At 47.3% G+C, this 16,514-nt stretch overlaps 1 protein-coding gene across 2 annotated transcripts in view; it reads left to right on the top strand.

Moving 5' to 3' along the window:
* LOC122633676 (ABC transporter G family member 14) overlaps positions 1–16,514 on the top strand; it is a 35,922-nt gene that overhangs the window by 14,519 nt on the left and 4,889 nt on the right. For both annotated transcript variants that reach the window (XM_043821855.1, XM_043821857.1), the window contains 3 exons: positions 13,987–14,147; positions 14,413–14,582; positions 16,189–16,294. In XM_043821855.1, coding sequence (XP_043677790.1) covers positions 13,987–14,147; positions 14,413–14,582; positions 16,189–16,294 — 437 coding nt within the window. The remainder of the gene's footprint in view (positions 1–13,986; positions 14,148–14,412; positions 14,583–16,188; positions 16,295–16,514) is intronic.

Genomic DNA, 16,514 nt, shown 5'->3' with positions numbered 1-16,514 from the left:
AAACGTTTGAGCATCGGTCCAGAACGCTGCCAAGTTTACGCAAAGTCACCCGTACCTCTCTCTCTCTCTCTTTCTCTCACACTCTCTCAGATCATTCTAACGTATCGCTAAGACGTCGTTGAACGTTCAGCTGTCGTTGATGGTTTGCGCGGGTGTCGCCACGCCGTGGGCGCGGGAGCGGCCGTTCCAACGAGCCAGTGACGAAGAATTAATTGCACCAAAGTCCTTGGCGTTCTTCACGGACGCGCAACCGTGCGATCCTCCTCTTTGTTCGTCTTCGTACCTTCGATCTTCGTCGCTTGAGAGCAAAGGACAGGAGGATATCGATATGCGAGGTGCGTGCGAGCGCGTGTGGGTGCATCGGGTGCAAGAATATGCTCTCTCTCTCTCTCTCTCTCTCTCTCTCTCTCTCCTACCTCAGCTTCTTCCTTGCTTAACCCAAGTTCAAGTTTCGGACGAATGGTCTTAACCTGTACCTGCGATCGAATCTTAACGTAACAATTGCTTGCGTTCGCGTCTTTAAAAATAGGAGATTTGAAGAAAATTGCAAGTAGATAAAGATCGAACTCGCTTAGCACGAACCTCTAGGTGGACTGATCGTTCTCGAAGACGACGGATTCGCTCCGTCTAAAGCAGGAACGGGACGGAACTTTTGGCTCGGATCCACGAGCGCGAACAAGCCGTGCGGACTCGTCGTTTCCCATATTCGTATATTCTTATTCGCTTTCCTTATCTGACTTACGCTTTTTTTATGTTACCTGCTTCGAGTCCTTCAAATCTCGAGTTTATCGTGAATCGAAAACGAAGGTGTTTCGCGAGACGCGACCCAGACAAGCTCTTTCCCTCGTCTTGCCTTCTCTTTTCTTTCTACTATATTATAGTCGTTGCTTTTTGTCCGACGAAAAAACTTTTATGGTCCTATATCTTTTATGTTTCCTAATCTTAAACTTTAAACTCCGAAAAATTCTCGCTGGAATAGTAGACATAAAAGTCTCGGATCGAATGCCCCGTCGTTTCTTATACGTATATATGTATATATTTCTCTCTCACGAACTCGATCGCACAAACTAATTGGCAGGACAGCGGAATCGAGTGAAATAAATTTTGTCGATTAATGGAACAGCCGGTTCTCTGTGACTCGTCATTCACGATTTACAAGGTCGAATCGATTGCACTTAACGATCGGTCATAGAAAATGCATTTCGTATTTCTGTATAATCAAGTAAAAAGGTATAAAATTTTGACGGAGAAGATACCCGTTCTAATTCGACCTCGAGTTTATTTCGATCGATGATCTACGCGATGTCCTCTCGGCGACCGATACTCCGAAAAGGATTCCGCGTACTTCCGCGGAGAATCCATCTTCATTGATTCCTCCTGTCAGTAGAAAATTCCCCGCGAATAGGAGGGAAGTGCGGACGAGCTAGTAGTTTTTAGTAGCGACTTTGCGTCGCGCCTACCGCGAAATGTGGGACGCGAGAGCTCGGCACTAGTCCGAGTTATTCAGATTAATTGTCTTTTAACGTCGTCCATGCACCGACGGTGGACGGTGCCGGTGGCATTCGAGCTTATGCGAGCCATTCCTGACATTGCCAGTTACGATGTCGACGTTAACGACGAGCTAGAGGCTCGACCGTGTAAACAAAACAATCTCTGTCCCTCCCTCTCCCCACCCTCTCTCTCTATCCGCCTATCTATTCATCTATCCATCCATCCATCTATCTTCCGTCGTTAATTTTCATTCTTTGAAAATGGCCGCGGTGTTGCGTAAAGCACTTATTGAAAGTACATTAAGACGTTGCATCTTCGATGATACCAGTATAGAGAACGAGAAAGGCGACGATGAACGCAAATAGCAACTAACACGCATCCAAACGAGTAAGGAATCTTTTACTAGAAAGGAAAGGGTTCTAAGCACGTGGCGTGCTCGGGATATTCCACGCAGGAAGCTCGTGGATGATCGAACGTAGCCGGAACTCGACTGTCCTTTCACCTCGGCGTAATATCGTGACGAAGGTACGTGACTAGTCGGGGAATAGTATCGTAAGAGGAGTCGCATTGCTCGAAGGGGGAGAGAAGAGACGAACGGGTCTACTACTAGTACTGCTTCCGATGCCGGACCGAAGGTAGAAAGAGTAGAGAGGTGGAGGGCGTTGGTAGCATTTATAAAGATTTGTAGGGACAGGTTTCTACTACCCACGAGTAGCCAAGCAGGGCCGTTGCATCTCCGTGACACGGAGGAAAGAGAATCCACAGGCGACACGGGCGATCTACGAGGATGCTACCTTAGATCTTTCTCTTCTCCTTCGTCGTCCTCGTCGAGGTGTTGTACACCTACGCGCGCACACGCACGCACACTCTTTCTCTCTCTCTCTCTCTGTCCCTCCCTCCCTCCCTCCTTCTACCTTCCTACGTGAATCCTGCCCGGCTAACACACTGCCACACTAACGATCATCGCGCCGTTCTTGCCTCCTAACGGTATATCGGTACGCTCCTATCGAGCTCTTTCGGTTACGTCGAAACCTCGATAAAACACGTACTAGAAAAAGAGAAAAGAGATATCTTCTTTTACAAGTCGATTTATTCCTTTTATCAACGCGGTACCCTTCTCAGTCTCGCGAGTTAGAAAATAATAAATTCTTGCAAAGCATATCTCGCAGAATTTTGTCGGTCGTTGGCGATCGATGATAGACTTGAAATCTTTATCGAAATTTTGTCACACTCTCGTTGAGGTTTGCGTTGCCCAACGTACGTCATAAATGCGTGTCGCGAAACGAGTTGCCTGCAGGCCGTTGCTCCGTGCGCGCTCGAGAGCGTGCGTGCGTACGTGCGTGCGTGCGTGCGTGAATGCGTGAACGCGTGCGTGCGTACGTGCGCGCGCGAGTGCGTGCGTGCATGAGTGCGTGCGTTGTGCGCGCGCGCGAGTCGCGAAGAGTACTTTCACACGGAGGTGAACAACACGAGACGGTATCCAGGCCAGGGGTGGCCAACCACTCCCGCTTAACCTAAGATAACGATGGCTCTTGGAGCGTTTCTCTTTCTTTCTTTCTCTCTCTCTCTCTCTCTCTCTCTCTCTCTCTCTCTCTCTCTCTCTCTCTCTCTCTCTCTCTCTCTCGTAATTATGCTGATTATTTTCTTACCGTATGTAATTACGTTCTTTTACCGATTATCAATGATACTTGCGAACAAGAAACTGAAATATGGAAAACGTATACGTATGTGCTGCAACGAAACCTATAAAGTTTATATCCGAAATTTTGACGAAGCGAGGTCGTTGCACCTTTGCAACGTCGGCCGTTGAGCGAATTCGAGAGATCGAAGGGGTTTTCGCGCACGCGGAGAGGGTGAAGGGTGGTGGGTAGAAGCAGAGGTTGATGCCCGGGCTCACTTCCTAGGCTGGCCGTCTGTATCGACCGGATAGCGTCGGGACGCGCGCCGGTTCTATACCTCGACGCGAACGTACGCTCTCGTTACGCGTTACCTTGCATCTCCACCCCTTTCTACGTCCCTTCTACGTCTCTTCTACGTCCCTTCTACGTTCTTTCCACATCCATCCCTGCTTCTCTCTCCTGTGTCTCTCTATCTCTCTCTATTTTCATTCCTTCCTTCGCGTTTACATAGACTCGAGCAAAGCAGAGTTGGCTCCACGTTGAATCAAAGTTGCATCTCTTATAAGCAAGACCTCTTCGATCTTCCTTTCGCATTTAATATTAAAGATATCCGAATCTAGGAAAATATCTGTCTACTCTAGCGATTAAAAGCGATATTATTTGAAATTCGCTTTGGTACTTTTTTTTTCTTTTTTTTTTTTATTCGAGTTAATTTAACATACAGCATGGTCGAACGTTATCGTTCGAAAAAGGAACTTGCCTTTGAAAGATCGGCAAAGGTTTCGCCGGCTCGAATCGTTTTGATCGCCTCGACTGGCCGACTTTTTACTCGGCTAACCGCATTGTCGTGGTCATCCGGTAAGACTGCTTTCGTTAAATTACCGTATTTGCCGGTAATGTTGCATGCTCGTGGCAGCTTATTATTAAGAAACGAACGTTTCTCGCCGGCTGCGAATTCGTTTTCACGCGAGCCGACTTGCTGAACGCTTTTTCGTTGCGAACTGCTAATAACTTGACTCTCCCTCTCTCTCTCTCTCCCTGACGTTCTTCCTTTCTATCCATCTTTCTAGTCCTGTATCCAAATTTTCTCGAGAGTACGTTCATAAACTTTTAACCATTCTTCTTCGTATTTACTCGTTACGGACAAACAGTTGCATTTGTGTCCACAGATCTCTTTCTTAAATTACAATCTATTAACTGACCTCTATTAACTGATCTAATCGAATTATTTTTAATGCCACTTTATTCTTTTTACCCTAGCAACGATATAACGAAAAATGACGTAACGGTAAGCGCGCCACGAGTGCATTAGCGTTTTAGAGAAACGACGACGACGACGACGACGACGACGACGACGATGACGACGACGACGACGACGACGGCATCGCTCTCCTTTAAAATACAGGCGCGTCTTCGTATTTACATATATTTACATGTTAAACGGTTGTACCGAGTACTTACGTACGATGAACGAAGCGCGTTCGAAAGCTTTCAGATGGGTGATGGATAAATAGATAAATAGATAGATAGAACTTAGCTAGACCGGTAGGCCAGTGCTCTCGCGATTGTTGAAATCTTGTAAATAGGGAAATAAGATATAATAAATGTCAAGTTGCGAAATGTAATGAAAGAATAAAACTCGAAGGAGCGTAAGAGCGTAAGTTGTAAAAAGATAAGAAAAAAGGAGAAAAAGAGAGATTGCTGCAACGTGTGTTTGCAATGTTTTTTATACCTTTAAACGGTATGAACTAGTTACTCGCATCATCGTCGTAGATTTTCGATCGGCTTGCATACTTGGATTTGGAAGCTTAATTATCCGGTAGAAGGAACGCGAACGGCAACGCCCTTAAGTAACGTAGAAACTTGTAATTAACCATCGTGGTTAAGAACGCCGTTAAATTAGAATCCCTCTCTCTCTCTCTCTCTCTCTCTCTCTCTCTCTCTCTCGTTCGTTCGCTCGTTCGCTCGCTCTCTCGCTCTCTGTCTCTCTACGTTGGCGATTCGATGGTAATGAGGCACGCTTGCGGCGGCGCATTGCACAATTTATAATAGTTAGAATGGAGGAGCTCTCGGAACGGACGTAGGAGCGCTTCGATGAAACGTAGCCAGTTTCGAGTTTCCCTCTTTAAAGCGGAACGTAATCGCGAAAGAACGTGGATACGCGTAAATAAGCGTGCCGACCTCGATTCCTATCGATAGGACTTTGATTTACTTTTTTCCTTTTTTCTTTTTTCCTTTTTTCTCCAACTCCTCTACTATATCGTTCTCATCGACAATAGATATTATTCCGGTGACAGGGATCATTCTCGATCGTTATTCTTCTAGCGGGCGAAAGGAATCGTTGGAAATTCTTTTGTACGGGGTGAAATCGAGTCGTAGGAGAGGAGTTGAGAGCTGCTGAGGCTACCGGGGTGGCGTCGAGCGGACGAGCGAACGGATGAGCGAGCCAGAGGCGACGGAGGAGGAGGACGGAAGCTGGAGGGAGGTCCGGATGCGTGAAAGATAAAGGGAGAGGGCGAGGTACCGAGGGATGGTGGGTTCAGGTGTTGCCTCGTGTGTGCTCTAGTAGAGGCGAGCGTGCGCGTTCGCTCGCGCTGACGCGCGCGCGCGCACACACACCCGTCGAGGGCTCGAGGACGGCGGCGAAGAGAGAAGAAAGGTCGCTGAACTCGGGGTCGATAGCCGCACTACGATCCGCGTCGTGACGCACGGTGACGCGCCGAGCGACGCGCCGAACGACGCCGGACGAGTACCTATCCACCCCCGATCTCTATTCTCCTTCCCTTCGGTTCGATTACCCTCGAGAGGGAAACGACGGATTTGCCTCCTAAATTTCAACCTTTCTTTAACTACTTTCGTGAGACGATCCTAGCCGGTCTGGTCTAATCCAGCCCTCGCATCCTCGAGGATCCTCGAGTATCTGGGAAATACTTTCGAAAAGGGAATCTAAGTGCATCTAAAAATAACGGTATTATCGAAGGAAAGATAAAGAGTATCGTAGGACGTTGCTTTGAATCGCTAGCTGGAATAGGCGAGTAGCTACTCGCAGGAGCGTCGCGAGAAGACATTTATTGACCGTCGATATAACGAGACGCGTTATCCGTGTGCCAGTTTATCGCTCCTAAACGTATTATAGCCGAGGCAGTGGCGCGAGGAGAAGTCCGGGGTCTTTGAACTCTCCCGACGACTCTCCTCCGTCTCCTATCTATCTGCTCGACTTTCAGGAGTCGCCAACCGCTCGGTGCACCGCGTACCCGTCCCTCCTCCCCTTTGCCCTCCTCATTCTGCCTCCTTTTACTCCATCAGCTTCCTCGTTAGCCTCGCATTCTCCTCGTCAATTTTTACATTCCGATGCCGATACTCTGCCCTCTTTGTCTTTCTTCCTGATAACATCGGGTATCGACGGTTTGATAGACGGTTTCATCGACGGACTCGAGGCCCCCTTTTTCTTTCTTTCTTTTTTTTCTTTTCCTTTCTTTTCTTTTTTTTTTTTTTTTTTTTTTCAATCAAAGGAAACAGGCCGAAGGATCGATCGATCCTCGTGAAGAACGGAAGGAAAGGGAGCGGAAAGCGGGGATACATGCAGTTACGCGGGAACGCAGCTAACGTGCAGGTTGCTCGCGCGACAGCAAACACGCACGGTATTCCTTCGAACCGGCGAGAGTTAAACGTTGCGAGAGAGGATCGGATGTGCACTGGCCAGTTAAAATGTGGGGCAGTGCTGCGGCTAACGTTCGTCCTTGGTATTCGTACAACCGGCCAGTGTGAGCGTGCGTGAGCCCGTGTGCGTTCGACTCGTAACTGGACGTGCAACGTTCCAAATCGATCGACGGGAAGGCGAAGGCGTCTTCCCAAATTATTATCATTATTTTTCTTTTTTCATCCGATCGGAGAATATTATTAAAAAGCTATAATAATATCTTAAACTTAAGAATCGTTCGAGAACTCGCTCGACTCGCTCCTTACAGTAGATTTTAACGATCCCATTTCTTAAACGCTAAAGATCAGCTTCGCTGAGATACGAAACGTTAGGAAATCTTTAGCTAATCGCTAGTGTAGCCACGTGGTCTAATCTAGCGTCTTCCAACGTCGTCGTCGACGTCTTCGTCGTCGTCGTCGTCGTCGTCGTCGTCGTCGTCGTCGTTACCATCGAGTATGTTCGTGTATCGCACCAAGAGGTTTCCTCATAAGGATGTCAAGGCCACGACCCAATGGGAGGTCGTTGCCATCGTCTTGTCTTCGTTTCTTTCCCAATCGAATTTGTCTTTTCTCGATTTTGTACGTTTTAATCGAGAATGACTAGAGGAGAGAGGGCACGATTAATCCTCTCCCCCCCCCTCTCTCTCTCTGCGTCTCTCTATTCCTCTTTTTCTTTTCGTTTGTCGACCGTGCCGACGCGTTGCTGGCAAATTAGCGCGGTTTCGTTCAATTTATAACGACGTTGGAACGAGCCGCGGCATTTCTAGCTCGTGGCAGCTGGAATTTCAAGATCCGTTTCTACCGTGCATCTAACGGGCCGAACGGAGAGATTCATAATGCACCGTTGCAAAATAGATTATTGCACTCTGTACGATCCTCGTACGAGCTCGAGTTAGAAGTAAGTACGTGTGTAAAGTGAAAGTAACATTCTAGACACGTGATGCGGTGTCGCGCCACGCTTGCTACTGAAAAAAGCCGCGCGTGCGTGTAGTCTCTCTCTCTCTCTCTCTCTCTCTTTCTCTCTTCTCACCATATCGCTTCCTACGTCTTCGTAAGTTGCACGTAATATCTGTTCTTCGATCTTTTCTTCGTAGTTCGAATCGAATTCGATTAATAAGTAATAATGTTTGAAAAAATGAAGGAAATTTATCGTAGCGGAGATCGCGGACATTCCAGAAAAAGGACTTTTGCGTAGACATGCAGGTCGGAAGGGTGCATAAGCTCGAAAGGGCTCGAAAGGGCGTTAAAAGAAAGCGAAGGAGGGAAAGAAGAAGGCTCGCTCTTGTTGAGGAAGGGAAGAGAGAGAAAGAGAGAAGAGATGGGGAAAATAGAGGGGAAGAATCGTTGACGACCTCCGAGGGGGCAGCCAGAGGAGTCGGAGGTGGGAGCTGCGGCGACGGCAGCGGCGGTGGCAGCAGCAGCAGCAGCAGCGGCGGCGGCGGCGGCGGCGGCGGCGGCGACGAGGTCGATGCACCCGTAATCTCGCTGAAATGCACTTGGGTGCAAGCGGCGAAGCGCTGCTATCGCCGTTATGCGAGCCCTACCGTGCCAGAAATAGGGTTGTTCGCATAAATATCGACAGCGAAAGCGACGTGTCCTCTGGCTCTTTTCCTTCTTATATTTATTCTCACAGGAGAGATAGAGAGAGAGAGAGAGAGAGAGAGGACCTACTTGTAATATCGATTTTATTATCTCTTAGATATATATTGTGCATATATATTTATATATATAATATATACATTTATATATTTATATATATATATATATATTACTTATTTCTTATTTTATTATTAACGTAATAAAATTGTGTTTACGTGTTTCCTTTTATCATGTCGATATTTCCTAGGAGAAAAATGAACAAACAACAGTTACCATCGATCCCTACGTTTCGTATCTTGGTATTGCTGCATAAATCGTCGCATTCCAGATAAGAGGAGCGCCTTTCTCGCTTCCGCCTCGATCCTATGCGCCCGACTCGTAAATACCGTTTCTACTAGCAATGATCCACTTTGCCCTTTATTTAAGTTTTCTCGTGGCATCAAAAGAGGTATCCAGGCTGCACCGACGCCCACACTGAGACGCGAGGAAATACGAGGATGGAGACGAGAGGGGAACGTTTTCTGGGCCGAAAAATTGTCGGAAAGAGAAAGAGCCGTTCACTTCCGCGTGACCTGCAGCACAGGAGGCGGTGTAGCGGTAGCACCGTTGCCAGCAACCTACCTACCTACCTACCTACCTACCTACCTACCTACCTACCTACCTACCTACCTACCTACCTATCTCTAGCGACTCCGAAAGAACAGCCGGTTCGGCCTCCAGGCTTCCGGCTAGCTTTTTCGCCCTGAAAACGTCGCGATCGTCGAAGCCCGCTCGGGGCGTGACCGGTTCTCCATTTTCTCCCTCTCTCTTTTCCTCTTTCTTTCCCAAGAGATATCATATCCGTGAACGCTCCCGATCTCGACGTACGAGAGAGTAGACAAGCCCGATTATCCCACCTATCGATTCGGTAGCCTTCTGTATATATTGCAAATGAATCAGACTGGATCCACAGTACTTAGGAAATGTTTCTCGTTTTTCTTGCTTTTTTTCTTTTTTCTCTTTTGTTTCCTATTTTTTGTTTTTATTTTTCCTTAAAAAAAGGAAAGAGAAAAGACTTTGCCGAAGACTTTTCCTCGCTCGTCGATCTCACCTTGGCGATCGATTCGCTTCTTGGCGTCGTAGCGAAGCGAAGAAACGCGTGACATCCGTGAATTCGTGATCAACTAGGCGCGGTTTCCGGCGAGTTGCCTTCATTAACGATTAATTGCATCCTTCGAGGCAGGTGCATTCGAGAGAACCGAGTACAACTATCGCCGTTTCTTTGTCCTCTTCCGAGATAATCTCTCGTTGTCGAAGAAAAGATATTTCTTACGTTGATGGACCACGATAACGACTCTCTCTCTCTCTCTCTCTCTCCCTCTCCATCTCTCGTTTCCTAGTATTGATTTCCTTTTTCATCGGACAGGAACTTTATGCCCGAATATAAACACTTTCTTAACATCAATTATTCAAGTGAGAGAGAGTGCAAAGTGCACTCGCTAAGTACACCATCTACCAGCACAATCTCTCGTATAGTTCGCTAGAGCGAAGGAGAAATCGTTGAAAATTGGGCCAGTCGGTCGATCGGAGCGAGGAATGATCTCCTAACGGCGTACCGTTTTAATCGCAAAATCATATTCACGAAGAAAGAATCGTCGTTAATCGACGATGAACGGACATTACTTATCGCTAACAGTTTTCTCTCTCCCTTTTTCTCTCACAATGTTTTTCACTTAGAAGTCGATTAAATTCATGGTAACCCTCATGACGATGGTAAGAAACGTCGAAGGTTCGAAGAAACGACTGTTCCCGTTAAATCGACGTCTTCCTATGGCGCCACCCACATTTTATCCTCACAGCTCTCTCTTTCTCTCTCTTTCTCTCCCTCTTTCTCTTTTTATCAGTCTTTCTATCCTGCCGCATACTCTCGACGCAATCACAGTCCGGCGATATCGCCGCTGAGAGTTCGTTTTCTCGATCGACGCCACGAGAAAGTGACTCTCTGTTTATATACATATGTATACATATGCATGCGTGTGCGAATATATATATATATATATATATATATATATATATACGTATATGTATATATAAATGCAGAAAGAGAGAAAGAGAGAGAAAGAGACATGTGCATGTAGCTGTCCGTCTATATATACATATATACGCGCATATACGGCACGAGGTCAACGGCACGTTGAAAAACAAGCGAGCGACTCTCGACGTATACGACCGTACGGCTCGCTCGAATATACATACACGGGAGACGTTTAAAGCTTGACCAACTACGAAAGGAGACGGTAAAATCGCTAAGGTGAAAATTTTTTGCCATTTGAAAGTTGCATGAAGTATTAAAGTTTAGTAGAAATTCGGAAATAAACGATTAATTGGTCGTCGATGATCTTAGGATCCGTCCGTAAAAATATAAGAGGGTGCAACGGCTAAACGACAAGGGGGAATCGTAAAATCGGGAAAAGAGGAGTAGGACAAAAAGGGCGTAAAGGATTGTTGATCGTTCGACATCTCGAAGCGTAGGAAAGCGATAAAATACGAGCGTCGAGATCGATAGAGCGTCGCGAACCAAGCCGAGCTGACTCGAGTCGAGTCGAGTCGAATCGAGTCGAATCGAGTCGAGTCGAGTCGAGTCGAGTCGATCTAGCCTCTTCTCTCGTTCTCCTAACGAAACGATAGAGCTCGCTCGCAATCAAGGATCTCGACCCTTTACCCGAGGCTGCTTACGAGCGCGTATAAATCAATTCATCGACCTAACGACGCGAGTTTCTCGCTTCGATTCGTGCGGAGAGGTCGAGCGGTCCAATCGCGAGCGAGCCGACTCCTACGAGCAAGAGAGATACGTCGAAGCTCGTCATCCTTCGAGAGACAAGCGAATGATTTCTTACCACTAAAACTCGACTCGTTCCCCTTCTAGCTATGTGGGACCCCTCGCACCCGTCGCTATAAACCGTATCGCGTTCCTCGACAAACGACGCCCTCTCTTTCTATACCCATCTACCTATCCATGTATCTCTCCACATTCTTTGTTTTTCTCGCCGAAGAAAGAAAGAAAGAAAGAAAGAAAGAAAGAGAGAGAGAGAGAGAGAGAGAGAGAGAGAGAGAGAGATTTAACGCTCAAGGCATACGACCTAATAGCCGGCTCGTGATAAAATACTATCGGCTTATCCGAATGTTTTTATTTTCTTAAATATATACGCTGAAGCCTAAAGAAAATTCAGAAAAGACAAAAAGTAGAAAATTTGCAGAATAGACGAAGACGTGCTTTCCCTTTCGTTTGGGTAAAGTGTCGCGGGGGTGCGATCGTAACGACGCTCGTCGTCGGCTCTTACTTGAACGTTGAGCCACATCCTATTAGATATACATACATACGTATATGCGCGGCTGTGTCACGGGTCATCGGCCCTCGGATATTCTTGGCAATTCTCTCTCTCTCTCTCTCTCTCTCTCTCTCTCTCTCTCTCTCTCTCTCTCGACTCTATCCCTCCTTCTAACAGGCCTCTTCTCCTTTTTTCCTTCTCCCTCTCGGATGGCACACGAGCCCTCCGACTACTCGTTCGCTTCCCTCGGAGGGGTCAGCCCTTCTCCCCTCTTCCTCTTACCTCACTCGAATTCGCGCTCCAGAGCATCCCAACGAGACTCTTCTTTCCACTCTCCGACTCCTCTCGAGCCGATCTCCGATCGACTTTGCGTTCGTTGCACCGAGTTACTTGGATATCGAGCCACGAGCTCCTTCCGCTTTCACTTTTTACGAGTCTTCTCCTATTGATAATAATTGAAGGCTTCCGTTGCCTTTTCTCTTTTACACGATACGCTCGAAGTTTGTCTCAAAGTTGAACGACGTAGCGTGTAGGCAATAGGTCGACTTTAATAATTCTTACGTCATGAACGGCGCCAGCGAGTAGAGCGATCTAGTTTGTGTACGTAGAGTGATTTAATATCTATGCGAAATAAGTACATCGAGTACCCTCTACTCGTCGGCACGGACGTAGGCAGATCAGATAGGCAGTACCTATCGTAGTTACGGTGTCCGATGATGCGTCATCCTTTTCTCGCATCGCAACGAGCTCATCGGCGCGACTTTACTAAGACATTAGTGTCAAAATCGCCCGCCTCCTGCATTCTTCCTATCGAGAAATCGCACGAAAATATAAGACTCCGAGATGTGTGTTTCTTCCTTTCTTTTTCGTTTTCTTGTTCCTTTTCTTTTTCTTTTTCTCCTCCGAAACCACCGTGTGCCGTCTCACTCCGACTTAAAGATATTACGATACGGTAAAGCCGACCACAAAATAGAAGTCGATGGACCGTTTGGCAAGCTCAAACCGCAAGGATAAAATTCGACCGACTGTTTATCCGGTATAGCCTTGCCGTAGTCGACGGTAAGAGGGACCGTACGGTACAAACGCGACCGCAAACGCTCTCCGCATCTCCTTCTTTCCGCACATCGTCCAGCATCTTCCATCTTTTATAATTTTGACCACCGTCTCCCTTTTAATTGTATTTTACATTCGTTTTATTTCTTTCTTTTTTCTTGTTTCTTTTTTTTTCTGTGAAAGAAAGAAGTAGTCTCTTTTCCTTTTTTTATTTCCGCAGAAACTACACCGTCCGTTATAAGAAACAATAAATTCGATTTTCTCTTTTCGATCGTAGGGCACGCGCTCGCGCAAAGAATATTTCAAGAGACGCGAGATTCTCCTCGAGGAAGGAGAGGAAACCCGTTTCTTCGTCTCCTTTCCTTTCCTTTCGTCCCGTTCCTCGACGAAACAAGGTTCTTCTCGAACGACGAGTACCAACCATATAATTCCGATATTTCGGTCGATTTCGTGGGCCGAATCGAATTCGAAAGCGAAGAGATTGAATTACAGTGTAATTCCGTGCGTCCGTAACCAACGCAAGGGTTTACAATCGCGATTCTCGTCTCTGCAATAAAGTGCCGGTGCTCGCGCCTGCATGAAATAGCTCCGACGAGACGTCACTCTTATTACGAAGGCTGTTGTTCGTCGAGCGTTCGAGGCGACTCGCGCCTCGCCTCCTGTAAATGGCATTAAGGCCCACGTGTCGGCCCCGTTTCGTTCGTCGCCACCGATCCTACGACAATCTCCAACTTTTATTCGAGTCGGTGATTTCCTTCAAACGTTAATAATTCCGTCCGTTTCATTCGCTCTTTCTCAATACCGATCTTATGTCTCCCATGTACGCGTACACGCGCACGGAAGAATTTTCTTTTCGTATAAATCACAGTTTAGTCCTTTGCCATTGATTCAGCTTTGCAATGTAACATCGATAACTTTGTAAAAAATTCCTCTTCCTTATCTTCTTTCGACTCGACACGATTATCTTCTTTTTTTGATACGTATATCAAACTATTACATATATATGTATATAAAAAGCCAAGTGTCGTCGAGGCAAGATGATGAGCGTCAACAAGCAGATCTTATTTTTGCGAATCGCGTTTCGTTTGTTCTCAGAAGTAGCTTTATCGGTCATTATCATATCCTTCGGTGTCATTTCAGTACCGTAGTTCGTCCGATACAGTTCTCGACGCAACTACGATTCTACTAATGGATTCTCCGTTCTATTATCGTTGCAGAGTGGAAAGCTCGACCCTGCAGTTGGTCTGCCCGTTGGATTCTCGTCCGGTGCAGCTAATCTTTAGAGGACTGCAGGTGGTCAAGGAGAAGCGGGCGCTTCTTCGAGATGTTTCGGGAGTCGTCAAGCCGGGCGAGCTCTTAGCCGTCATGGGCCCTTCAGGTATTTATCATCTCCCTTCGCCCTAACGAACCTATTCGAAAGCGAGTTCTTCTCGAAGAGGACCAAATTCGGCTTTGAGATTATCTCCTCTCGCCCCCGATGACTTTGCGAGAACGTTAGTTTCGTTAATTAATTGACGGCAGAAAAAAGAAAAGAAAAGAAAAAGGCCGTTTCGATTTCGCTTAGCTCGAAAAGTATATTTATCGTTCTTATCGATGCCTTGGACCATTAGAAGCCATTAACGATGATGACATTTTGTGCAAAGGATGCGGGAAAACGACGTTGTTGAATTGCCTCTCCGGAAGGGTCAGTCTGGACGGCGGAGAGATTTGGTTGAATCGCGAGAGGCTCACGAAAAGATGGCGTCGTAGGATTTGTTACGTACAGCAGCAAGACGTTTTCTTTCCTGATCTCACGTTACGACAAACCTTGGAGGTAAGTCCTCGCCCGCGTCGCCCTCGACGAATAATATTAAGAGCAAGGAAAGATGAAGGATGTCCGGCCTTTAAAGATCGTAACGGTGACGACTCCTTCGCTACGATACGGACGAACAAAGCGTCCGTGTGTGATTTTCTTGGAAAAAGTCTCTAGCCGGTTACGCTTCCGATGCCTAGCCGTCCCAACGAATGCGTTGCATTCGATAGATAAGAGATTCGAGAAAGTGGGGAGTCTCTAATCGAAAGATGGAATAACCGAAAGATAATGCGAAGGAAAAAGGGCCGGTCGAACGTCGCTCGAACACGGTCTCGGACCAACGCCGAGAGATCGAGCTCGTTTCCGAGTCGCGCCGTCTTTTCTTGTTTTCCACGAAAACTGGCCGCGGCTCTTGGCAACTTTATTGTATACGCCTTTCACTGGGAATTTATCAAGTCCCACGCTCAAAAGTGGGCGCGAATTAGGAGAACACCGTACTCGCGCCTACGTATCGCGCCTCTATCTTCCCGCGAGACTCGACGTCGTCGAAAAGACCGTCGGGCCAAAAGCCAACGCAACCCTCTCGCCCTCCCGGAACGTCTTCCCTCTCGCGGAAAATTTAATGCCACCTCGTTGAGCCGCTAATTGAATGCGATGACGCGTGCGATACGATCTCTCGTAAGAATGCGAGAATATTTAGCGTCTAAACGCATCCTCGATTCGATGGATCTTTCCTCCCGCGTAATCAACAACGCCGACCATCTTTTCCTCTCTTCCAAAGAGAAAAACTTGACAAATTCGTAGATTATCGTTAACGTCGCAGGTAGGAGGAGTCTTTGGGCGCTTAGACGACTCCGACCGTTAGGAGAGCCCATGCTGCGTGAACGAACAAGCGAGAGAGGATAGTATAGACGGAGGCGGCCCGGGGGCGGCTCTCACGATGACGTCATAACTCGGTCAGTGAACCGCTGGCGGCGCGACGGCAGCACCGCACCGCACCGCACCGCACGGCAGCACGCGTCTTACGTCTTTCGAAAACAGTCGGCGCCGTCTAACGCGTTCGGATCTCGCCTCTTTCGCGCATGTACGCGTACGCGTATCACCCTAGATACGATAGAAATCGAACTGCTACGCTACACTTCTTCCTTCTTCTACGCTTCCTTCCAAAACCATCGAGGATCGAAAGCACGTAGACGCGTTTCGAACTTGTTTCTCTCTCCTCTCTTTCTCTTCCTCTCCTCCTTTTTCTTTCTTCTAGAAATTCGTCTACGTGCCTCTTTTCTCCTGTCTCGGATACGCTTTGATATGGCAAAAGGTAGAGGTAAACATCGTCGACGGCACTTTCTCTCTCCGTATAACGGGTCGAGTCTCGCGTCTCGCATCGCATTCGATCGTGCGATTACATTTCCCCTCCTCCCCTCTTTGCGCCCGTAGCGTCTCCTCGAGCAACTCGGAAAAATAGCACGAGTATCGCGAAAGGGAAATTGCAAGGAACGGTTTGCGTTAACGTTTAACGTCCACGGATGCGTAAACGAGGACACGGGGCTTAAATGCGGCAACGGCGAGAAAGACGGAAGAGATATTAATACGTTACCGACGAATGAAATCGATCGTTTACGATTTTCAGTACCAGGCGAGGCTGAGACTTCCGGACACGCTGACACACTCGCAGAAGATGCAGTGCGTCGACCATATCATCGAGGTTCTCGACCTCGCGGCCTGCCAAGATACCAGTGAGTATCGACGAGGGAAATGTAAGCCGATCGAAAGAAAATAGTCGATATAATAGTTTATATAAGACGTCATTTTTTTCTTCATATTTTCTACTTCGATCCGGACATATTTCCCTGCCGAAGGGAAACGTTTGCTATTCTGCGTGAAGCATTGATCCAATATATCCCTTATTTCTCTCTCTCTCTCTCTCTCTCTCTCTCTCTCTCTCTCTCTCTCTCT

The sequence above is a fragment of the Vespula pensylvanica genome, chromosome 13 (genome assembly GCF_014466175.1).
Source record: "Vespula pensylvanica isolate Volc-1 chromosome 13, ASM1446617v1, whole genome shotgun sequence".
NCBI classification, from domain to species: domain Eukaryota; kingdom Metazoa; phylum Arthropoda; class Insecta; order Hymenoptera; family Vespidae; genus Vespula; species Vespula pensylvanica.
This window is presented reverse-complemented; position numbering and strand designations above follow the sequence as displayed.